The 24867-nt window shown below is 41.3% G+C and overlaps 1 protein-coding gene across 4 annotated transcripts in view; it reads left to right on the top strand.

The window, feature by feature from the left end:
• Positions 1-24660, top strand: part of galnt9 (polypeptide N-acetylgalactosaminyltransferase 9) — a 91418-nt gene extending 66758 nt beyond the window's left edge. For 3 of the 4 annotated variants that reach the window (XM_086031551.1, XM_086031550.1, XM_086031549.1), the window contains 5 exons: positions 8348-8533; positions 10953-11090; positions 14246-14341; positions 21089-21256; positions 23705-24660. In XM_086031551.1, coding sequence (XP_085887677.1) covers positions 8348-8533; positions 10953-11090; positions 14246-14341; positions 21089-21256; positions 23705-23851 — 735 coding nt within the window. In that variant the 3' untranslated portion in view covers positions 23852-24660. The remainder of the gene's footprint in view (positions 1-8347; positions 8534-10952; positions 11091-14245; positions 14342-21088; positions 21257-23704) is intronic. The other variant, XM_086031553.1, reaches the window with a different exon arrangement.
• Positions 24661-24867: the final 207 nt, after the last annotated feature.

The following is a 24867-nucleotide window of genomic DNA, read 5'->3' as shown; positions in this document are numbered from 1 at the left end:
GAACAAATAATTTTCTTTAAAATACAACATGATGTTGCATACCATCAGTGAATGAAGTAGTGGTGCTGTGAGATCCATATTTCATATGCTGTATGACGTCCAAGAGTTTGGAGGGCTCCATCCGTTCGGTTCGGCAATGACTCACACAATTGATTGATGAAGTCATCAGGAATAGCAAAGAAAGCAGTCTTATATGGCTGTCAGAGTTAATCGAGTTTCGTCTTTTATGTTTCCCCTTTCATTCTAACGTAGACATGTTCAATGATGTTCATGTCTGGTGATTGGGCTGGCCAGTCCTGGAGGACCTTGATCTTCTTCGCTTTGAAGAACTTTGATGTAGAAATGGATGCATGCGATGGTGCAGCATTCTGCTACAAAATTTGACCTCTTTTGTCGTTGGGAATGTAAAAGGTAGCTAATACTTCTTGTTATTTTCTGCTTTTGATATTGCCTTCCATCCATAAGTCTCTCGCACACCCCCATACTGAATGTAACCCTAGATCATGATTTTCCCACCACCAAACGTTACAGTTTTTTGGGTGAATTTTGGATCCATGTGGGCTTTAGTAGGTCTTTTGCAATATTTGGGGCAACAGTGATGTAATTCAACCAAAGAATCATCTGAGAAATCCACCCTCTGCCACTTTTCCTCCGACCGTCCTTTTAGCAGACTGTGGTCCTCGGAAAATGTCACACGTTCTTAACTTCCTTTTGTTCAGTGCTGGTTTCTGGGCATTGATTTGACCATGGAGGCCATTTAGAGACAGAAATCCACAAACTGTTCTGCTTGACACGGGGACTTGAGGTGACCAGGCCTGGTAGAGCTCTGCTGCAGCGGAAAAGGGGCCGGCCTTGGATTTTCAAGGCAACAAACGCTCCTCCCGAGAAGTTACCTTGTGGGGTCTGCCATACCTATGCTTGTGAAAAACGTATTCTTTGTACATGATCCTGAGACACGTTGAAGGTGTCAGCCACCTCAGCAGTAGCTCTGGTCTTCAGCCCCTTGATAATCAACGCTTTGGTCTCTGAGTGAATCTTAGGCATGTTGTCAGAGCTCAAGTTGCAGTTGACATGAAGGCCTGATGTGCTGGGGTTCTTTTTATATAGACCCACTAATTGATTGATCAACTATTGATCAAATGTGAGGCTGTAATCTATTGGGGTCATATGACAAGGCGACAAGTCTTTTGTCTTTGCAAAAACTGACTCTGCGGGCTTTAGCAAGCTGTGAACATTAAAATGTTTTTCAGCAGTATACCGTTGAGACCAAAACATTCTTTCGAAAGCTGTTGGGATTTAAATGAGCCATTTCTTGTTTAAAAGAATTGATTAGAAATATATTTGAAGGGCAATTAAGGCCAACTTGTACCCAAGTGACAAGACTTTTGTCAGGGACTGTATACCAAAATGTAAGATTTAGTCAAAGCACTAAAGAATCTATCATGGAAAAGAGGCCATTCACAATAATGCATAACAATGCTTTGTTCATCACAAAGTGATGATCAAACGATCTTGAAGGAGAGGTCTGTTTGATGTACTGCCAAGTTCTCAGAAATGCCTATGGTAGTGCCAGGCTTATGGTACATTAATACATTTCATTTCGTTTTTAATGATTATATTTGTATTACTTTAGTTATTGTTGTTTATGTTGTCTGTATGGTGATGAAAGTGAAGGTGAACTCTGTTTGACCTAAGGCAACTCGTACACTTTCAGCAAGCCTGAGGCCTCTGTTTGTTGCTGTAGGGAAGATTTCTTATGCATGTCTGTTGGATACGTGTGTCTGGTGGGCTGTGGTACAATATTAACTTTGCATGACCTCAGCCCACCCTTTCATCGTTCAAATGTGGGTCTGAAGCTCCTAAAAGACTCTTCTGCCCTCATTTCATCTTGGAGCACTATTTGGAAGCACCACCCTTGCAGTTTCAGAAAACCAGCGGCTTTGAGAGGTGGACTCTCTATATATAATCAGTGTTTGAGAGAGTGCGACTTGAATACTGTCAGGTCAGAAAATGACCATTTCTTTCACCTTTTCAGGCCACACTAACTTGTTTTTGTTGACATGAGCTACTGTACATCATATCATATTTTACATCAGGTTCTTAATGAATGTAAAGATGTATTGTATTATAAAACATATTTGGGCTTTTTTTGGTGACAAGTAATACGCACAAGTGCTGCACTCCTGTTTCCTGCCCTATGGATGGTGCTGAGTAATGGTGCTTGTGGAAATCTGTTTACTGCAGTTAATGTCATTTATGCTTTTTATCGCTTGTGCGTTCCGCACCCGCTAGAAGCTGATCACTCAAATGGCCTAGATGCAATCAACCAACCACAAGGCACAGTGACGATTAAATGAAATTAGCAATTACATTACACTACATAAAAATCCCATGTGTTTCGTGCTTAATTTTAATGAGACTGTCTGCGATTTTATGAGGGGGTCAAAGCTGAATGGACTTCAGACATGCAGTCCAAAGGACAACCTGTGTGTGGGATGTCAAAAGAGGCGGGACATTTCTTCCTTTTTTTTCACCCCTCTCAAACCCAGAACAAAGTAAGGTACACTGTACCTGAAAAGAAACACTTCATTTTCATTTGTTTTCCGGTTTAATTTTTTGCACTTTTGTGCAGTATTTAGGATCAGTAAGCTTTGCTCATAGTATATGCTGTCCCAGATTACAATGCATGTATGAATGAAAGAGCTAATAAATGACTAAATAAGCATTTACTGTTAGTAATTTGATGATTGAATTACTAAAGATTGTCGCTTCTGTAGTGGGAAATTAGTGCATCATTTAACAATTTCTTATACATGTACTATAATTGTCTGGGAGTGACATAATGTTGTCATGCTATTAACTGTCACTGATGATTATTGAGGTCTTAAAATCTAGCAACCTGCTGAGAGCCAATACTTTTTTTCCTCAGTCACCAAAAATGGTCATGTCAACATCGATAATCGTCAGTCGTCATGTATGAACCATGTCTTTTAACATGTTTAAGGGAATAAATTGCAAGTACCTCAACCCACTGAGACGTATGAGGTGTTATGACTTGACTCCAGTATCATTACATTGTATTTTTACAGAGTTAAGAACATCAATCTTTACACGCACTGCACACACACGTTCTTATAGTACACGTGCAACAACAGAAAACTGATACTTCAAATCAAAAAGTGAAGAACAACAAACTTTAAACCAAACATCTGAAATGTGTATGGCAAGATATACTATTGAGTACAAACATTGTTCTCGCTAAACTTCTTGCAACCATCCAAATATGAGTACTTTTGTCTTGATTCTAAATACTGTTGAAAGATGATTTTATTCCCTTCTAGCTTTGGCAGTAAGCGAATAATATATTGTCCAACAGGACAGTGAGTTAACACAATTATTGTAGTATTATCTAATGCCATGCATTGTTTGGTTCATTTAATAGCTCTTTGAATAAAATATGCTACCTTGACTTTCAGGGTTTTATTACCGCTCCTCACCAGAACCAGAAATAAACCAATGCACATTTCAACAAGACACATTTTGTTAACTCTTTGTCCCTAACAATCACTTGTGGTATTCCACAGCATAAAGTGTCAAAATGAAGAGCTGACCAAAGGAAATTAATTTACAAACTTGGCTGGCAACCAGTCCAAGGTGTGCTCTGCCTCCGCTCCCAAAGTCAGCTGCGATAGGCGACTGCTCTTACAACGAGGCTGAGTGCTATAGAAAATGAATGGCTGGATAATGGGATTTATTTATTTTTTTACACATGTTCCCAGGTCATGTCAATGTGGTTAATTTGTCCACCAATACTCGTATATGTGTAAAAAAAGAAATGAAACACCGCTTTGTTTCATCACATACAGAAAACATTTGAAATATACTGAATTGTCACTATCCAATTGCATTTCATGAGAATTAATTGGCAAAAGAAATCACTATTTGTTTCACCAGTAGGTTTGTGACTTTCTGGACATTGACAATGCAGAAATATTGATCTTCAATTTTCTTTCGGTGTCAGAAGGTAAACTGCTAATACCATAATTACACATTTTTTTTATTATGCACAAGTTTGCATACACAGTGACCTAACAAGCATGCATGCACGCCCGCACATTTGCACGTGCATATACTTACACACACGCACACAACACACACAGTGAGTACATAGACACGTTTATTAACATTGTACACAGCTTAGTGCGCTGCAAAAAAATGACAAGTTCATTGTACAAAGGACCTCCTGTAATTTTCATACTTGTGTTGGCGATGAAGTCTTGAGAAAAAAAGCATTTGTTATAAGGGTTGAACGACTTCAGATTTTTTGCAGTCGACTTAAATGTGATGATAATCGAGTTGACATCGACTAATCGATGACGCCACTGTTATTTGTCTTTGCTTGCTCTGTAAGCCAATGTAGAGAAACTCTCTAACAAGTTACAATTCTTGAAACACAACTACAGGGTCGTTATTGCTGCTGTAGATAAGAATAGTATAAAGTTTAAACAAAGGATGAAGCAATATTTTTCAATAATGCACTGTAGCAAACCTTCATTTGTGATGCATAGATGAATGCACAAGTTTTAATCCGACTGCCTTTGAAGGTAATTGTGAGTCAGGGGCTTGTATCCCCCCTTCTGCGGCCACTTTAGCTGAGTTTAGCAGATGGTGCTGAAATCAATGTTGGCAGTCACTGAGCACAATCCTCCTGTCTCGACACATCGCACATTCAAATAAAACGACAAACTGAATATGAAGTTCGGATATTACTTAGACAACCACAATCATGACATTTTTAATATTCAATTAAAAAAAACACAACAAAACACTAATTAAAAAATAATTCAATAATAATTTACTAACAATTTAAAAGCTGTTTTTTTTTCATGAATCCCACTGGGTGGGTAGTCTGTCAATCTGGGTGGGCCTGTTCACACCCAGGTCCACCCATGGCTCTGCCCCTGTTTCTCACTATGAAATGAACACATCTTGAAAGTTGACAGTAGTTTTAGCAAGCAAGTGATATCAGGCTGCTCTTTAATTGGTTCCTTTCAGTTTGAAGCAGATAAACGTGTGTTACTTTCAGACTTGACGTGATTTAATTTAATTTAACTGTCATGTTGCCTTTTCTGCGGTGGTTCATGTAAAACCACCTGCACCTTCAGGTTGCTTACATGGGTACAAAAGTGGTACTATCCAAATTCATGTGTTTTCGGTATCTCTTATCCTGTCCAGAGTCGCGGGAGCCTATCTCAGCTGATTTTGGGCAAAAGGCATGCTACACTCTCCATTAGTCGCCAGTCACAGGGCACAGAGAGATAGACAGCCATTCACAAACTCTCAGAGCAGAAACTATACCCACTCGACCAGCACAGAAGCCAGATTAATGTAGCAACGACAACTATCCAAATTCAGTTTCACATTTCAACTAACAATTAAAAAAAGCTAAAGAATATGAATAAACCACCACCAAAGCTCCTAAAATTGCATTTGTGACACATTTAATCTTAAGGTCAACTGAGCACAAGATGCACTCTTGCTGTGCAAGTCCAAAAAGAGTCTTGGAGCAGTATTCATATATTCTGCCATGCAGAAGGTCTCATTTTGGGTTCAGTGAGAAGTTAATGGCTCATAGCGTCTTTTGCACTTTGTGACGATCATTATGTAGTGACTGGATTGTGGAAGCTATGCAGTTTTGTATAAGGCAAAGTCTAAAACGTATGTTGTCCCATTCTGGTAACACTGTGTGATCGGAATGAGAATAGCCGAGACGATTTGCCTTTGCACTTTTACAATTCTTATCTTGTTCTGCACTCCTGACAAAAGATTGTTTAATATCCTCATGGCCGCCTGCCCTGGTATTCCCACCTTGAGTGTGTTGACTCGGTGTCACAACATCCTTCATTTTCCTATCCATCAGTACTCTCTGTGTGATGGATACTTTCCAAGATGACATATTATTGCCAGGATTTATTCACTTTATCAGCTTCTGTGCCGAGCAGACAGTATTCTGATATTGGTGAATTCTGGTTCAGAGGAGATTGGGGATTTTTATCAAAATTCTGATTAAACAAAGCCCTGAGAGTAATTGTTGACTCAGTTCTGCATGAAGTAATGATTTTAGCATTTATTGAATGGGAGAAGATACAAGTTTGGCTTCATTGGTTGTTGGAATTATTTTTCCTTTCTTAGCACTCATACGGCACGAATGATGGTTAAATAAGCTTTGTGGGAGTTCAGCAGCAGGAGGTGTAACCTCCCATGTGGCGTTGTTGGCATTCAGAGTTGACCATTTGGACCACAGCACAGCATTTCAAGATGACATTAAGATTCTCCTCTGCAGGAGATTCCACATCACTGCTGCAAATTGAAGATACAGTACTATTTTCTCTGGCCCCCGTCAGTCAAAATAACGTATGCACTCAAGTTTACTTTACACATAGCTGATTCATTGTTCTACAATTTCCATGTTTTACAACCTACTGGTATATAATTGAAATGTTTATATTTTATGTATATTTTGGTGATTGTTCACGTGCATTGCACATTTACAGGAAAATGTAACTTAATTATAACTGTCCTCACTGTAAAACTTCCAGTCTTTTAGCCCGTCAAAACACAAGTTTTAATAAACCCGGACAATCATATTTACATGAGGAAACACTGGAAAGTTTTGCCCTGGTTGATGCAAGGACACTTGTTCGAGTTTTCTCCCAGGTAAACCCAACAACCTGCCTTTTGGATCCAATTCCCACATTTCTTTTTAAGACATTTTATGGAATTTTTGAAGAACAAATTTTAAATATAGTCAATTGCTCTCTTCAGACAGGCGTCTTCCCCGCTGCCTTTAAAACGGCGGTGGTGAAGCCCCTTCTGAAGAAGAGCGGTTCTGACCCGAGCGTTTTTAATAATTACAGACCCGTATCCAACTTACCATTTTTAAGTAAGATTTTAGAAAAACTGGTTTTCATCCAGTTGAATCATTTTTTAAATACAAATAATATTTTGGAGAAATATCAATCTGGTTTTAGGATGAACCACAGTTCGGAGACTGCTCTTTTAAGGATTTTAAATGATATTAGGTGCACTGCAGACGTGAGAAAACTCACAGTCTTGGTGCTACTGGATCTAAGCGCTGCTTTTGATACAGTAGATCACCAAATTTTATTAAATAGACTTAAAAATCTAGTGGGCATCTCTGGTACTGTTTTTGACTGGTTTTATTCCTATCTCACAGACTGATATTTCTTTGTAAGTATGGATACTTGTTCCTCTAAAACTCATGAAATTAAATGTGGGGTTCCTCAAGGTTCGATTTTAGGCCCCCTACTTTTTAATCTTTATATGCTTCCCCTCGGGGATGTCATCAGGGGACACGGCATCAGCTTTCACAGCTATGCTGATGACACGCAGCTGTATATTGCCGTGTCTCCTGATGACACAGGACCCATTGATACCCTTTTAAATTGCATTTTAGATATCAAGTCATGGATGGCAGATAATTTCCTACAGCTCAATCAGGACAAGACTGAGGTTTTAGTTATCGGTCCCGAAGGTCAGAGAGAGAAGCTTTTACCAAAACTACACATTTTTAATCCCTCACACTGTGTGAAGAACCTTGGCGTCATTTTTGACTCTGAGCTCAGTTTTATTCCTCATATTAAAAATGTAACCAAGATTGGTTTTTATCACCTTAAGAATATCGCCAGAGTAATGCCCTGCTCTCTGGCCTCCCGAAAAAGAGCATTTCACCACTGCAACTACTGCAGAATTCAGCCGCTCGGGTGCTGACGAGAACCAGAGGGCGGGAGCACATTACGCCAGTTTTGAAATTGCTGCATTGGCTCCCTGTGTGTTTCAGGATCGATTTTAAAGTACTTTTATTAGTTTATAAATGTGTTAATGGTCTTGGGCCATCTTATTTATCTGATTTGCTTTTATCATACCAGCCCTCGCGGATCCTGAGGTCCTCTGGCGCCGGCCTTTTATTTATTCCAAGGGTGAGGACCAAAATGCATGACGAGGCTGCATTCAGCCGTTTTGGTCCTCACCTTTGGAATAGCCTGCCAGAGGATGTCAGGTCTGCAGAGACTGTTGATATTTTTAAGAGGAAGCTCAAGACACACCTTTTTAGTTTGGCTTTCAACAACTTTTAAATAATTTATCTTTTCTTTTGATTGAAGATAATTCTATGTTTTGCTTTGAATGTTTTAAAGCACTTTGAGTTGCATTTTTATGTATGAAAAGTGCTATATAAATAAAATGTGATTGATTGATTGACTGTATATAATGCACGTTGTGTAAATTAATTTAACTTTTTGGGGATTTTGCGGGGACTATTCTCTAGGTATGGCAATGCGGTGGCAGTATGGAAGTCCTGCCGTGCGCAAGAGTGGCCCACATCGAGCGCACCAAGAAGCCCTACAACAACGACATTGATTACTATGCCAAGCGCAATGCCCTGCGAGCAGCTGAGGTGTGGATGGATGAATACAAATCTCACGTCTACATGGCTTGGAACATTCCCATGAATGTAAGCATTACTGTCGCCACGTCTTGGCTCCACTTACCCTTTCTTATACTTGCACATTCAGACATGCGGCGCTGGTCCCTGCAGGCAAGGTAATAAAATGTTAAAGTTGTGTATTCACTCAACGTGACCTTCACATTGGTAGCAGAATGAAGGCAGTGCAAAGACTGTCTGTCCAGACAGACAAATGAGAGGGGCCTCATGTGTAATCAGTCTATTTTCAAACACATCACTTAGCTTAATTGCTTTCAAAGGTCTTTTGAGATTGGCTGTGAAAAGAAAACAAACTGCTACTATCATTATTAAAAAGGTTCATATTAAATCCTAATTGGCGCCATTCAAAATGGGGTGAAAGACAGCAAAGCCCTCTGAGCACTGGCCAAAACAGCTGTTCATAACAGACTAAGAGTGGCAAAATAAGACAAAGGCCCAATGTGGAATGCACCACTTCCCTTCTGTAGTGCCTTTACAAACAGTGGCATGAAACGTGATTACTCATTGTTCCATTATGTACACTACAAAGACATAGTACTATGATTATCCCATCTCCCCTTCTTCACAAAACCTCCATACGCACAATCTGACATTGCGGTTATCAACTAAGTTACACGCTGCGAGCACGACTGCACTGCAGAATGGCTTTATGAGTCACCACAGTGGCTTGGCTGAAATGGAATGGAATGCATTAGTTGTTGTCGCTGCATGGCTACAAAAAAGCTGTACTATGTAATTGCAGGTGCTATGGTCAGAATATAGTGACATATGGTATGATATACCCAACAGAGATTTTTCCACTGATTAAAAACAAAACTTGGCAGATAACAGAAATAGTATGGCTCCATTTTCAAAGACGTATTGTGCACAGCTAGAGAATGTACAGTGGTTGTATTTATTTTGCAGACCCAAATAGAGAACCACTCCACACATACTGTACAGGCATGCAAGGAGAGTTGTCAGGTTATGGGTCATGCAAACCATTCAGCCTGAGCTGGGTTTCTGGAAGATTTAGGGGCATATTACAGCATATGAATTGGCGAAACGCTAATCACAAAGTATGCAGTCATCACAGCTAATGGGCCGTGAGTTATAGATTTGTGTTGGTAATTGATGCGTGCGGTGCGTTGCTTGGCAACCTGGTCAACTCTCAATTCGCATCATCTGCTAAGCATTCAGTTATGAGCAGGGCTGGACCGGCAATCTGGCATACCGGGAAGATGCCCCGTGGGTTGGCATCTTTTGGCACGGATGCAGTGCGATTTAATGATTATTTTCCTCTATTTTAACCCAAGAGAATGGCCCACAGTTTAGCGGGAGCAGTCCATGATTCCATTCACAATGTAGATAGCATACTGAACCAATCAACATTTGTGGCAGAGCTACGCAGTAGACAGGGGTGCTCAGGCATGTGTTGTGCGCACGGGCAGGTCTAAGTCAAAAGGCCAGGATCAATGTTTTCTTTTTTTTTGTGGCAGTTCAGCCCTGGTTATGAGCACGGTATTCTTATCAAATCGCTGGTATTAGATTTATTAAAAAGTGAATGCAAAACCACACACTCCTTGTCGCCTGTAAAGGACCCACACTCACATCACCGATAACATCCATCCATTATTGATACCGCTTATCCTCACAAGGGTCGCGGGGCATGCTGGAGCCTATCCCAGCTGTCTTTGGGCAGTAGGCGGGGGACACCCTGAATTGGTTGCCAGCCAATCGCAGGGCACACAGAGACAAACATCTGCACTCACAATCACACCTAGGGGCAATCTAGAGAGTCCAATCAACTTACCATGCATGTTTTACCCATGCATGGAGTACCCGGAGAAAACCCACACAGGCACGGGGAGAGCATGCAAACTCCACACAGGTAGGCCAGAGCCAGGATCGAACCCACGACCTCTGAACTGTGAAGCGGACGTGCTAACCAGTCATCCACCGTGCCCCCCCTCACTGATAACAATACCAGTTAATTTAACAATCAAAGTGTGACCCTTTTTTCAAAACAGAATCTCAGTGGAGGTCACTTCTCAAAACAACTCCACAATCCAGAAATTAGGGCCAGCCTTCGACTGATTGAATCATGCCTCTTTGGTGGTTGCGCACACATATCCAGGTTATGCTTGGTCGGTGTGTCAGAAGTCTGGACGGGAGAATCACCTTGAAAGTGTGAAAGAAAGTCGCATAAGGAGTTGACTTAAGCGCGAACGGCAGAATATGCCCCTTAGTACAGGTACTTTGCTCATGTGCACTTTGACAGTCGTCAGAATGTAAACTAGCATCTCTCCAACAAATAGTTGCCATTCATTTTGTGGGACTTCAACAGAAATATACACTGAGTGCACAGCTATACATTTGTGTTTTCCTGAATAGAAAGTTCTCACTTGTCAAAAGAATTTCACTCTTGTTGAATAACATCTGTTGACAGAACCCAGGGGTTGATTTTGGAGACGTCTCTGAGCGCTTGGATTTAAAGAAAAGACTGCAATGTCGAAGTTTTCGCTGGTACCTTGAACACGTCTACCCTGAGATGCGGATCTACAACAACACCATCACATATGGCGAGGTGAGAAACAGCTAAGAAAACAATACTGTTTCATCATCTATAATTCTAACAGCAGTGTGCTTTCAACAGACTGAAAGACCTTTAACTTTGGATAATACGACAGAAAATTAGTCAGTGAAAAGTATGTGTGGGGTGCTCATTACAGATAAGCATTTGTCCGCAGAAAGCCACCACGGGGATAATTAGTATCTCGGTCTTGTGTTTGAACACATTCTGATTGTTGCAGTCATTCCCCTCTCATCAAAAATTACCGGTATATACAGAAGACACTGACAGTGCATGAATTATAGCGTGTATAATGTACAGGTACTAAGTAGGGTTATGTATTTTTTTCACAATGAATTTTAATCTAACTCTTATTAGTCCTTTATTCCAATTAGATTTCCGTGCCCTCAGTTGCCCTCTGAACACAATGGAGGAACAAAGCATGATAGCCTACTAACTGCTTGAAAAACAAAGCAAACCTACAGTGCGTAGTTGTGCGCAGGGCCGCCTTTACCTACTCATAGGCCCCGGGGCTAACCATCGAATATAGGCCCCCTCCCCGACTCGAAAGCCCCGATCCCAAACATTTACAACTGTTGGTGAAGGTAGAAAAATCACATCAGAGTTCGTCATATACTTTTCTTTTTGCAACGGAATTTTGTTTGAACATGTTCAAAATTTCCTTGCGACAAGAAAAATCTGTACAACTGTTGGTGAACATCTGGCGAACGTTTTTGCAAACATTTGGAGCATTGAACAAACCCTGGCGAAAAATGCAACATTTGCTGCCTTTGAAAACAATTGTTCGCAGCTCAGTGTAGGCATAAAGGGCTTTTCTGAGATACTCAACTCATTTTTTTAACATTGATAATCAGATCAGCATGCATATTTATGCATTTTATAAAACTTAACAAATAGAATAGCCAACAAATCAAAACGTCCACACACTATGGTTTTTGTAAAGCAATAGTCATTTCCCAACCACTTCTATAAATTAAAAAAATATATATTTTAATAGTATTGATATAACAAACAATTGCAGACACAAACAACACAATACCCTGCGCCAAATACAAATAAGGCCATTTTTTGCAGGGTAGAAAACTTGCTACTATCTTAATGAAAACGCCACACTTTGGCAAGACAGGGACAGGGAGCAGCAGAAAGGGCGAGGATTCTACAGGATACCAAAAGAAAGAAAGGCTGATGGCTCCTCCAGCCCGCGGGTCACCCTCCTCTCCAGCGCCGGGGTTGGCAGGGCGCAAGCGAGCTCCCCATCCATCCACGGGCATTATGCCGAATGCCGCGTTTCTTTCGCCCTCCGAGTGAGGCCGGCCGGCCCCAGCCACCGTGGCGGAGGCCGCGGGCCAGCGTGGGCCTAGCCTGCCTGTCGGGCCGGCCTTCGCCACATCCGCCAGTTTGTCCGTCCATCCGGCCGCCCGCCAGCCCAGCCCTGGCTCGAAGGCAGCCTGCATGGTTGATCCTGCCTAGTATGCCTCGTATGTCTAAAAGCTTAAAGCCCTACAGTTCTAAGTCCACATGGCCTGTGAATTCAGACGTTGTAAACTTGCGAGACAACTTCGCAAGGACTCACCAGTGCATTTGCTGTTGTTGAAAAAGCACTCCTGGTGCATCTTTGATATTCCAACCTGTCCACTCATTATGTCCTTTTTATCAAAGTGAGGTGCGTCTTCACTTGGACAGAATATTGACTGATTAGGTGCCGCCAGCTACGGTCCTGTCATCTGGCCTGTATAAACAAAAATGCGCAGGGATCAGTCACGTGACGTCCGAAGCTCTGTCACGGGAACTTCCCGTACATGGGGATTGGCTGAAAATTGTCATACTGTAGTATATGGTACGGGTGTGTAATTGGTCTGCCGATGCCGTGATGACATGATTGACGGACAAATAAACAAATGAGAGGATAATGCGGAGTTGAATGCCTTCCGATAGGCCCCCTAGAGCGGGCTTCGTGTACTGCAGCAGAAAGTGACCCTCTCTACAGCCACGCCGTTGTACACAATCGCCTGCAGCTTGGTGAACTTTTTTTTTTTTTTTTTTAAATTCTGACAGACCCCCGACTTCCGTAGGCCCCTGGGCTCAAGCCCAGGCAAGCCCTTTGGTAAGTGCGGCTCTGGTTGTGAGTATATATGTATAAGAGCAGATTTACAGAAGTATTACTACCCAGAAAACAACCACCTATGTGCCTGTATTTCATATATGTTGAGATTCTGAGTAACAGTTGCCTTGTGTGTCTCAAAGCTGCTGTAATAGAATTGAGTCCAATCTGTCAGCGCCGTGTTATGCGACGCTAACCAAAACATTGGGCTGGAACCTTCTCGACTACTGCGCAAGATAGACATGTCACAAGCAGGAAATGAAGCCATATTCATTCAAATCACACAGAACAAAAGCTCACACTCGATGCATGGCACCATCTGGGAGCATGACTAACAGGCAGAGAGAGCGGGTGGTCACTGCATGATAATATCCCATCATGACCGACGTAGAATGAGTTATTGCAAAGCATTGCAATGGATTTAATAGCCAGGACATGAATAGAAAATGATTCCCTAATAATTAGAGGCAATTAATTGATTTTATTTTTCCAGATGTACGAGTATTGCAATCGGACATGGACAAGAAATACAAAGGTCCACAACTAATAAACAGATTCAGAAGAACAATGATCTTAGAAATCTACAGAAACCTTTGTCCACCAATTTAAATTAACCTACAACTTCACTGACTGGTTGATATATGTAGCAGTAAAATGACAAAATGTATAGCAAAGAAGACAAAGAAACGCTGCTCCAGACTTATAAACTTAAACCTTATAGAGCGGTTCACCAACTAATAAGGAGACTAAAACAAAGAACAACTGAAAGAGGCTCTGGTGAAAGCATCACAAAAATCAGTCACAGGCAACGACCAATCACAGCTCACCTGTTTTCTGAAGCTGAGCCATGATTGGTCGTTATCTGAGCCCTGAGCATCTGTGATGGTGTTTATTTAATAATGCTATCATAGCAATTCTAGGCATATTGTATCTGTAAATAAAGGTTGAGATATTGAGCGGTTGTCACATCTTTATCTCTTTAAAAATCTGTTTTTAAAGCTAACATTTCAAATGAATCAACCATTTTACCTCCTATTATGTCTCTCAGGTGAGGAACAGCAAAGCAAGTGGCTATTGTCTGGACCAGGGCTCTGAGGATGATGACAAAGCAATCCTCTATCCGTGCCATGGCATGTCCTCACAGGTCAGCTGCACATCAAAGAATGGTGTATTTATTTCCAATGTTTTGTCAATGATGTTCTAACAGTTACAATGAATAGAAATAGTGTTGAGTGGTAACGCTCCATGTATCCGTATTTGTATTTTTCGTCACAGCACATTGGCTACCGTGCACGAGCATACCAAAACAGATAAGGGAGATTCACAGAGATAACGGATTAGTTACTAGAAAGTAAATGAGAATTTTCGTAATGCATTGGTTTGCAATAACTGTTTAGGTCACTTTATGGATCTGTTACATTTGTGGAGCTAAATCTGTTAGATGTACCGACCACTTGGTTTTGTTTGTTGATATCATCCTTTAAGTGTTAGCGTTGTTCTTGTTGTTGTAAGACAAGAGTAAGATCTTACGACCACTCCCAGTAAAGCGTCAATAATTTTCAGCTTGCACTGACTGAGATTTTTGATAACATTATGATGATAATGTTGCACTCAGAGCTGGGCATTTTACAAAAAAATTGCAGTCCGTTTATCGCCGACAGCCGGGTTACCCTTCCGCCGTCCGTTTATCTGCCGTTTCGCCAGGCAGCTCTGTATGGAAATTTTGGGGAGTTCACTGGAGCACCTCAGTAGTACAAAACATACTGGCTTTACATTTTTTCTTATCATTCATTGACGTCAGGTAGGAGGAGAACACCAAGCAAAGAAGAAAGAAAATGATCATACATTATCAACCCTCGCGCTTGTACTTGTAAAATTAACGCAGCAAAGGCGTGCTCAATGTTTATCCGCATTTGTCACGTCCCGTTGGTGCTCTGAGCGCTGATTTGCTAGCTAACAGCCAATCAGAGTGACTAAATGTCATGACTCACAACGCTAATTCAACATGCTGAAACGCCATCTGGCCTTCTGCGTTCCTCTCCTGGATACCAAACCTGCCCATCACCTCCTCATCCCCTCTGTTTCCTGCACCAACATGTCCATTGAAGTCCACACCAATGACAACTTTCTCACTTCTAGGTATGCTCTGCAATTACTTCATCAAAGTCTAGCCAGAATTTCTCCTGCTCCTCCAGCTCACATCCTACCTGTGGAGCATAACCACTAACAACATTGAACATCACACCTTCGATTTCTACCTTCAGACTCATCACTCTATCTCACACTATTTTTACCTCCAGGACATTCCGAACAAACTCCTCCTTTAAGATAACTCCTACTCCATTTATCTTCCCATCCACACCATGATACAACAACTTGAACCCTGCTCCTAAACTTCTAGCCTTGCTACCTTTCCACCTGGTCTCCTGGGCACACAGTATGTCTACCTTCCTCCTCTGCATCATGTCCACCAATTCTCTACATTTTCCTGTCATAGTTGCAACATTCAATGTCCCTACTCTCAGTCCTATACTCTTAGCGCTCCTTTTCTCTCCCTTCCTACGAACACACTTTCCTCCTTTCCAACAATAGTCCAATTTCCACCGGCGCCCTGTAGGTCAACAGCGCCGATGGCGGTCGTTGTTAACCCGGGTCTCGACCGATCCGGTATGGAAGTCATATGTTTGATCTGGCAAAAGTTTTACGCAACCCTCTGTATTTATCCGGGCTTGGGACTGACACAATAAGGCACTGGCCTATGTCCTCTTGTGGTGACATTAAGTAGAGGGACCACTGTATTATGATTATTATTATACTATTATTGGTGTTGTGTTTTAATTTACTTTTACTGGTTAATTTACTAGACTAATGTTTTGTGTTTGGTTCCCATGGACCAAACTGCGATCTCAAAACCAATGGTGATTTTTGGCATGAGTGCATCTCCAGTACAATACGGTAAAATGTGTCTGTCCTGCAACAACCAGCCAATAACCCCCCCCCCCCCCGCCCCCCTGGAAAAAACAGCTTCTATATTGCTGTTTATTTAATTTCCTGAAAAATGATTTTTAAATGTTGATTCTTCCCTGCGGCCAAGGTCTTTTTAACTTAGCCATTAGTTTCTATAAAATGGTATTAGTCTAAATGAGATCTCAGTCATATGCTAACGGAAGTAAAATGTTTTTTGTAAATCCAAACTCCATTTATTTTTAAATGAACCTTTAATTCGCTGAGCTATTTTTTTGAAACGCATGAATCCCAGTAGAGTTACAATGGAATAAAAAACCTAAAATGCTCGAATTGTTTATATTAATTGTGCAGAAACAATTTAAATGGTAAATTAATTCCAAATGCATAGAGCTTTTGTCCAGTTCCGGAGCATTGGATAAAATCTCATATAACCATCAGACTCAACAATGACACATCACTTCATAGATTTATGCCTGAGGCTGCCATGCAGTGGGAGTGCACAATATTTCGTAGATATACCAGCTACATCAGTGTGCAAACCTCTGCAGTGACTCACTCCAAAACAATGGCAGAAATGCCACATAAAAAAAAAAAAATCAGTATTTTGGACATTGTATATATATGTGTGTGTCTTGGGGGGGAGGGGTGTAATGTTCATGTTTATGTTATTTTTAACTTTTATTTATTTTTTGCATATTTTCCCAAACATATACATTGAAATTGCTTATTAAGTGTAAATAAGTAATTGCTTATTCAAATAAGCAACAAAGACCTCTAAGATTCAAGATGATCCTTTCATGTCACTAATGTAATCATGAATATGCTGTAGCATTGTGAAGAAAACAAGATACATGTTTAAGTGCAACAAAAACATTTCCATGAACATGCTACCTACGTGTAAAATGTTGATGCAGAATCCCTTGAGTGTTCGCTGTGTTTCTGACTTTGGTGCAGGGAAACAAAAGCCAAACCCTTGCAAACCAAGTAAATGTTATTCATGTCTTAATCCAACCCCCTAGGGAAATAAACAAATAGAGCCGGATACCTTGTCTTAGTGTTATTAGATTACAACGATGAACAGTGTGGGACAATTCAATTTTGTGGAACAGAGTGATTTATTTATTTATTTATTTTATTTTTCTATTGTATTTCTCTTAGCATGATTGCTTTTGCTCGTGAAACAATAATTTTGCTACATACATTTCCATTATGCCTTTGAAGCATGTTCTTTCTCTTTCTCTTGGGTGCCTCTCCTCATTGAAACCTTTGTCAGAAGTGGGGGATGCTGGGAAACATTCTGCATGTCTCTCAAAAGACGGCCTCATTTCACCCAAAGCAATAGTCAGTTAAAGCAACAAATGCATCCTAACTTACATTGGTTGTTCATGCCTAGAGACGCGAAAGTTCCACACGGGCAAGTCAAATGCAGGTCCACGGCTGTTATCGCATGTCAAGCCCTACTTGAAATGTTTGCAATAATTGGTCCCGTGAACATATTCACATGCTTGCTGCATCAATAAACTATAAATGTACAGTTCTGAAAATTATATTGTATCAGCGCTGCATCTTACAACAACACCAGTCTTGTGCTGTTAATGAGCTAATTAAGAAACGGATTAGGTTGACCTCCAAACAGCTTGAAACCTTTCATGATCTCAGAGAGGCAGCGAAGCATTGCACATTGCAGAGACACAGGTTAATTGGCTCGCATTAATTATTTGTTATTGTCTCATTTTGAATGCATTAGGGCTTCCAGACTGAAATGTAAAGCGGTATTAAAGGAATTATATGGCTTTATTTGTACACCCAGCCAAGACACTAACAATTTACTATACTGTCAGGAATTTGTACAGAAGTAAGCCATCTGTAATTCAGACCTTTAGGCTACCACCCACAGACAAACATGAACACGGGTTCACGGCATTATATCTCCCAAGATTCTTGACTCATCATCCGTGTGAATAGGCCATAACCACCTCCAATGAGCCTGGAGTGACATTAAAGTCGTACTTCACAAATGCCCTAAATGTTCGGTTTGGCCCTTCAGGAAAGAACATTTGATTGGATTAAATAGCAGTAAATAAATCATCATTACATGCCGCAACACCTACACAGGCCATTCAGCGCTACATCTCGACTTTCTCCAAGGAGACTCCAAAGACTCTATCAGCGCTCCGAAGCCTGTAATACCGCTGCATTAACTATCCGATGCTCTAACATTTGAGAGAGAGCTGCCTGCCTTTGTATTGTTGCCATATCATTTTTCATGAGGGATCACTCCTCTAAATAATAAACACGTCTATTGTATCCTTGCATAATAGAAACACCACATTATCAATGAGCCTTTAATAGGATGCATTTAAGACTGAAGGATCATGTTCTTCCCGTGATCTAGCCAACATGTGGTGTTGGGGATCATACTAGAGCAATATGGCAGGGTTGCAAATTGTTGCATCATCAAGACCAACACCCGTCAGTGTGCAAGTTTAATCGGACTCGCCGACGGATGACCGTTTAAAATTTGAGGCGGACCAGCCTATAGACTAGTATTATTTTTTTCCCCCCTGGAAAGAAAGGCGAATGACGGAGGACGGAAGATTACTCACGAACCAAATGGAACTGGGACTAGCACTTTGGTTCTCACGGAATCGTTCAGGGGCGGCACGGTGGTCAACTGGTTAGCACGTCCGCCTCACAGTTCAGAGGTCGTGGGTTCGATCCCGGCTCCGGCCTCCCTGTGTGGAGTTTGCATGTTCTCCCCGTGCCTGCGTGGGTTTTCTCCGGGCACTCCGGTTTCCTCCCACATTCCAAAAACATGCATGGTAAGTTGATTGGATACTCTAAATTGCCCCTAGGTGTGATTGTGAGTGCGGATGTTTGCCTCCGTGTGCCCTGCGATTGGCTGGCAACCAGTTCAGGGTGTCCCCCGCCTACTGCCCAAAGACAGCTGGGATAGGCTCCAGCACGCCCCGCGACCCTTGTGAGGAGAAGCGGTACAGATAATGGATGGATGGATGGAATCGTTTAGGTTTTAAAATGTCGGTGCCACATTTAGATTCCTAATCCGTCTCATGGAGGAAACCGCCCAAAACAAACAAAGTACCAATAGTGTGTGTAAATAACAGACACGAGCAAAGTACAACCAATAGGGAATGTGTGTGCTCTGCGCCGGCGAGCAGCAAGTGCCGACCACACGCAGACCGCAATGAAGACTATAGGATAATGCTCGCAGGGTGTGATAATTATGGATGTTCGACACAAGTCAAAAGTGTGGCACCACTTCATAAAAAAAAGACCAAGCTGCTCGATCTGCACTTGTAATATGTAATATGTAATATGATCATCACGTGACTAACGTATAACGCTGTGAGACATGTTGGCGATAGATCTGCAGCACATGCCACGCACATATCAGGAATTGCTGCTGCTCTCGTCACGTATGTGTGTATAAAGAAGCTACTCACGCACCACCGTCGTCGCCACCTTCCAGATCATTTTCGCAATACAATTAAATACATTGTCTAGTCATCTCGGACCCTTTTTGGTTGTAGCAGGCACGATATCCATTGCTATCACTTTATTTTTGAAACGACGCCCCCGACTTGGAATGCAACTGTTCCAAAAGCACATTGTGTCCTCGAGTATAAATTCAAGCTGTGCGCAACACTCAAGGATTACGCTAGCAAATCAAGGTGGAATTCATGCATTTCTTCTAGCGTCTTCCCTACTTTAACAAGCAACACAGCAGGACGTTTTCATTGAATTTATAGAACCTCGCTCTAATTCACTTCTCTTTTTCTCTCTTTCTTCTCTTTCTCGCTCCGGAAATACGCCCTAGCAAACGTGCTGTGTATTGGTTTGCTGGAATGCTTTTATTTTGAAGGCCGGGAATAGGAGGGGAAGTATGGAAAATAAAAAAACTTGCTGAATGCTAGCGGACGTTTTGCTGCTCAGAAGGGAGAAGAACAATGAGACCAAGAAGGTACGCTGGCGTTTGACCACAGGAAATTTGAAAACAGAATGCTGCAGCGCGTCATTCGCACACATTGGAGAGGTGGAGCAAACAAAAAAGGTTTCTACATCGCAATAAAGTGGCCGCCATTCCCCTGCGTGAGACTTTGTGTATTGCACACTAGTGCATGTGCTAGTAATGGAAGTAAGTAAACACAGTTGGGTAACTGCTAGTGGCGTGTTAAAAGCGTGTTTGAGCATGTTTGAAGTGTGCCCACTGCGGGTTTGAATAGTAAAATTAGCCAGGTAATGATCTTTTAATAAACCTCTGCTGTTAGCATCCCCCCCCCGCAGCGGCGTCATGCACGCACACTTTTTCCATTTTTTAATTTTTTTTTGGGGGGGGGGGCAATGGAATGGGGCCTGGGGTCTATATGTTTTATGAATAAGGGCGGAGGGTCGAGGCCGAAATGGTACCCAGGTCAAGGGCGGAGGGTCGCGGCCAGACCGGCAAAAAAGGGTCAAGTGCCCAGTTCTGGAAATATGCCCACATTGAGCACATTTTTTTCTTTTTATTAGCACACTTGGCTTGCCCATAATGGTAGCATGCTATAAGCTGCATTATTGTATTGTATTTTCTTGAAGTTCTTCAAAATAAAGCTCTCTTGTGGATAATTCAAGCTCATAGGTTTGATGTTAATATATTTGTCCAAAATATCCACTGAGAAAATAATAGGAAAATTCAACAGTAGAAAAGTTCATAAAACAAATATAAACAAAGACAATCGATGTTTTAGCCCACTAACAACTCCTTTCATTTTTGAAAGTTCCTACTGTTTGTCAATATCTCTCTCTGTATCTTTTCAACCCTCTTTTCTAACCGAAGTTTCTCAAAACTCACAACTGTGCTTTGCTACAGCAGTGACATCCTTCAACTTAGCAATGAAACACACTTCTTATCTTTTGGTTCCAGCTTGCCCGCTACTCGACTGATGGGGTTCTACAGCTTGGACCCCTGGGGTCCACCACCTTCCTGCCTGACACAAAATGCCTCGTTGATGATGGCAGAGGACGCGTTGCCAGTTTGAAAAAATGTGAAGCTGTTGCTAGGATTTCCCAGCGGCTTTGGGATTTCACACAGGTATAAAAAAAAAACCAATGTTTTGAGATCAGTGGATGTATTGCTTGTGGCATTTTAAAACAGCTTTGAAGATAAGTTGGCGTAGACATCAGTTTTCTCAACTTAGGTCAATACAAATACATTTTAAAGTTATTGATAGTGTTCCCAAACAATGTCCTAATGACAATTACACGGTGATTTATTAATGGGTTTTCCTACCAGGGAGTACCCTGCTCAGGTACCTCGCCCATTTCAGTTAGGAGAGGCTACTGCTCCTCTCTTAATCGTGAACAGGATAAAAACAACCACGAAATGAAAAATAAAACTACAAATCTAAATGTAATAGTATTAAAACTTGTGATACTACTCTGTATATTCTGAACAAACACACTTGGTCCATTTTGAGCCACATTGGGGTCAGGTTCAGTGTATCATTGGACCAACATTTCCCCAGTAAAAACATATGCATATGATCTCAACCTGAATGGACAGGTTGCTATAATACCGGCGCTGTCCTGTGAAAAACACATATGTCCAATTTTGTTATTTAAAAAAAAAAAATCATGTTAATGGGAAGTCTGTAACGCAGAAACTCCATTAATGCAAAAATGATAATACAAAATAAAACAAAGTGTTTTTCACAGTACAGTGACGAAATGTTCCGAAGTTGATTTCCCAAGGTCAGGTGTCGGCAACCTTTCACACTCAAAGAGCCATTTCGACCCGGTGTTCACGGAAAAGAAAACCCTGGGTGCCGCAAACACTTCTTGACGTTAACCTCCAAAAAAGCTTCAGCTTGTTTGAGTTCCCAGCCACCGCTTCGTTCAAGATGTATCATACCTTATTGCACACTCACGTCCAGATATTACTACCTATAAAATACATAAAATCATTCATTTGACACTTGAATTGATTAAAAGAGTACAAAAACCAAGCCATGCAGCGACATCCGAGTACTTCAAAGTCCACACTCATGGGAAGCTCCCATCGTGCCCCCAGCCTTTGAAACGTCACACCAGCAAACACACCTGCCCAATACAATGTAATACAACACATTTTGGCTCTAACGCCTTCACAAAACGCCTTCTTTCAGGTTTAAAGCCATGGGGGATGCAGTCAATAAAACAATGATCCAATTAACCGTGTCTAAAGTGCATATTAAAATGAAACAGAGACTTACCTCACGACACATGTGAGGGGGTCTTTTTTGCAACGAAGCATCTCATCGATCCATATTAAACAAGCCAACGTAGTCCAGTGAACCTTACTATTTTCAACCGTTATTGACTTTAAAAAAAAAAAAAAAGGGGGCTGCATTCAGCAGACGGCGAACACGTCATTGTGTGGCACACACATCCGGCCGTGAAATTGTGCTTTATTTGAGTATTTACTATTTTCACTGCTTTAAATTGGCTAGAATTGTATAAAAATTAAGACGAAGTAAGGAGTCCCAATAATGTTACAATTGCCAACTACAATTGAACAAACGAAAAAACACAAATAAAATACTCTGTTCAGTTTCAGTGTCGCTGGGCTTTTTGAGCATGCTGTCAAGGGCTGTAAAAGTCAAACGTCTCTGAAGAAGGCGAATGCTGATCAACAAAAATTGCACAAGGTCTGAAGTAGGGCTGCTCCGTGTGTGCCCCGCATGTACAATACAACCCGTGAGCAAGTAACTCAATGTCTGAAAGGCGTCACTTTTTTTCTCCTCTACAACGGACCTCTGGTCATGACTATGCGTCTGTACTTAAGCTTGACAGTGCTTTGTATTATTGAGTGACAGTTTTATACTAATCGTTGATTTATGTTTAAGTAAGACCAGGGAGAAAGGTGAAAGGCTAGTCACTAGCTGGTTGGAAAAATGACTTGCTCCGCCCGTCCGTCCACAAAATGCGCGTCCATCACTCACACAGTTGGATCAGTGACAAACATCTATAGAGCATGTTACCACTTTGTAATTTGGTTTACCCCGTTAGCAGTGCACAGCTAACAAATGATCTTGACAAATTAGCTCCCATGACCTGTTATGCAGAAAGGTATAGATCCATAAATTCACATAAATGTCACAATAGCAGTATAATGTATTTATGATTATACCCAGCATCTAGATGAAAACAATTTGGCCACTGGGGACCATTAATAAAGAATAAAGGTAGTTGTGTAAATGTGTGAGTTGACACTGTTTATGGTAGTCTACAATGCCGATGGAAAATACACAGAGGTGGGCATTTTACTAAATTTTGCTGGTCCGTCAGCAGCCAGGGTACCCGTCGGTCAGTCGTCACGAAAAATGACGGACTGACAGACCGGCCGGCCCGACTGACGGAATGTCCACCTCTGAAAATGCCAAATGACAAACACATGCTATTTTTTTTCACAATGGTTTTCTCTGTAAAGCATCCCGATAATCTGTTTTTCTACTATGGTTTATAGTCCGCCAGATGTCTTATTTGACTTTTCCCCCTACAGAATGGCCCAATCATCAGCAGGGACACAGGTCGTTGCTTAGAAGTGGAAATGTCTAAGGAAGCCAACTTTGGCCTTCGTCTAGTGGTGCAGAGATGCTCAGGTCAGAAGTGGATCATACGAAACTGGATTAAGCATCCCAGGCACTAAAGCCATGGAAAACCCTCTGAAACTTTTTTGGGGGTCATTTTTCAAGTCGCAGTTGGGAAAAGATGTGGTATGACGCCACCCCACTCCTGGGCTTCCCTCAGGCCACACAAATTTCCACCTCCATGACTTCTCTGTGGCTACACTTGGAGGAAGCTCACATTTCTGACCTGTATTAAGTGGTGTACAGTGACACACGAGTGTGACTTGAAATGATTTTATTTCTATTGTAAAGCTATCCATTTCATCTTTGTACATGAATGTGAGTGTGTGCAAGTGTGTATTGTTTTGATGAGAGCACCTGAGCAATTTAAAATAATATCAGAGTTGTAAATTGTAATTTACCACATTAAATGATTATTTTGAGGTTCTGAAAATTGTGTCTGACATATTGCGCTCAGTGGTTACTATAGTATATAATGGGCTTTAAAGGAGGTTGTTAGTTTCTCATCGGGGGCACAGTATTGAAATCTTCAGCAACACAAAACTACAACAATACTTTGTTTTGTTTTAACAGTATTGCTCAGTTGCAACTGTGTGCCTTTTTACCATTATTTGCTTCAACTGACCGGGGAATGTAAGTCCCTAAAGCATGTACAAACTATTTGTAAGTTAATATCTAAAGCAATGTATAAAACAGTAAAAACAATATAGTAATATAGCCAACTGTAAGAGTGAAGGATTTACAGTGATAGGATATTAAAATCACTTTTATGATCATATGTCTCACTTTCACTTCACAGAAGCTGAGTTACTTTGTGTTACACTTTGTTGGATGTGTATTTCATGTACCGGTATTACACCATTTATCAATGAAAAATACTAATAGATTCCTACCCAAAAAGCCAACGGTGCCGCCACAAAGTATGACTTTGAGAGTGTGTTTTTGAATTAACTCAGTTAATTTACTTCCTGTGGGGGCCTATGACGCGACACGGTGGACGACTGGTTAGCATGTCCGCCTCACAGTTCAGAGGTTGTGGGTTAGATCTCGGCTCCAGCCTCCCTGTGTGGAGTTT

Source organism: Filicampus tigris, chromosome 5 (genome assembly GCF_054856515.1).
Source record: "Filicampus tigris isolate MCC_2025a chromosome 5, RoL_Ftig_1.0, whole genome shotgun sequence".
NCBI lineage: Eukaryota > Metazoa > Chordata > Actinopteri > Syngnathiformes > Syngnathidae > Filicampus > Filicampus tigris.
Note: the sequence above shows the minus strand (reverse complement) of the source record. Positions and strands in the feature narration are given on the sequence as shown.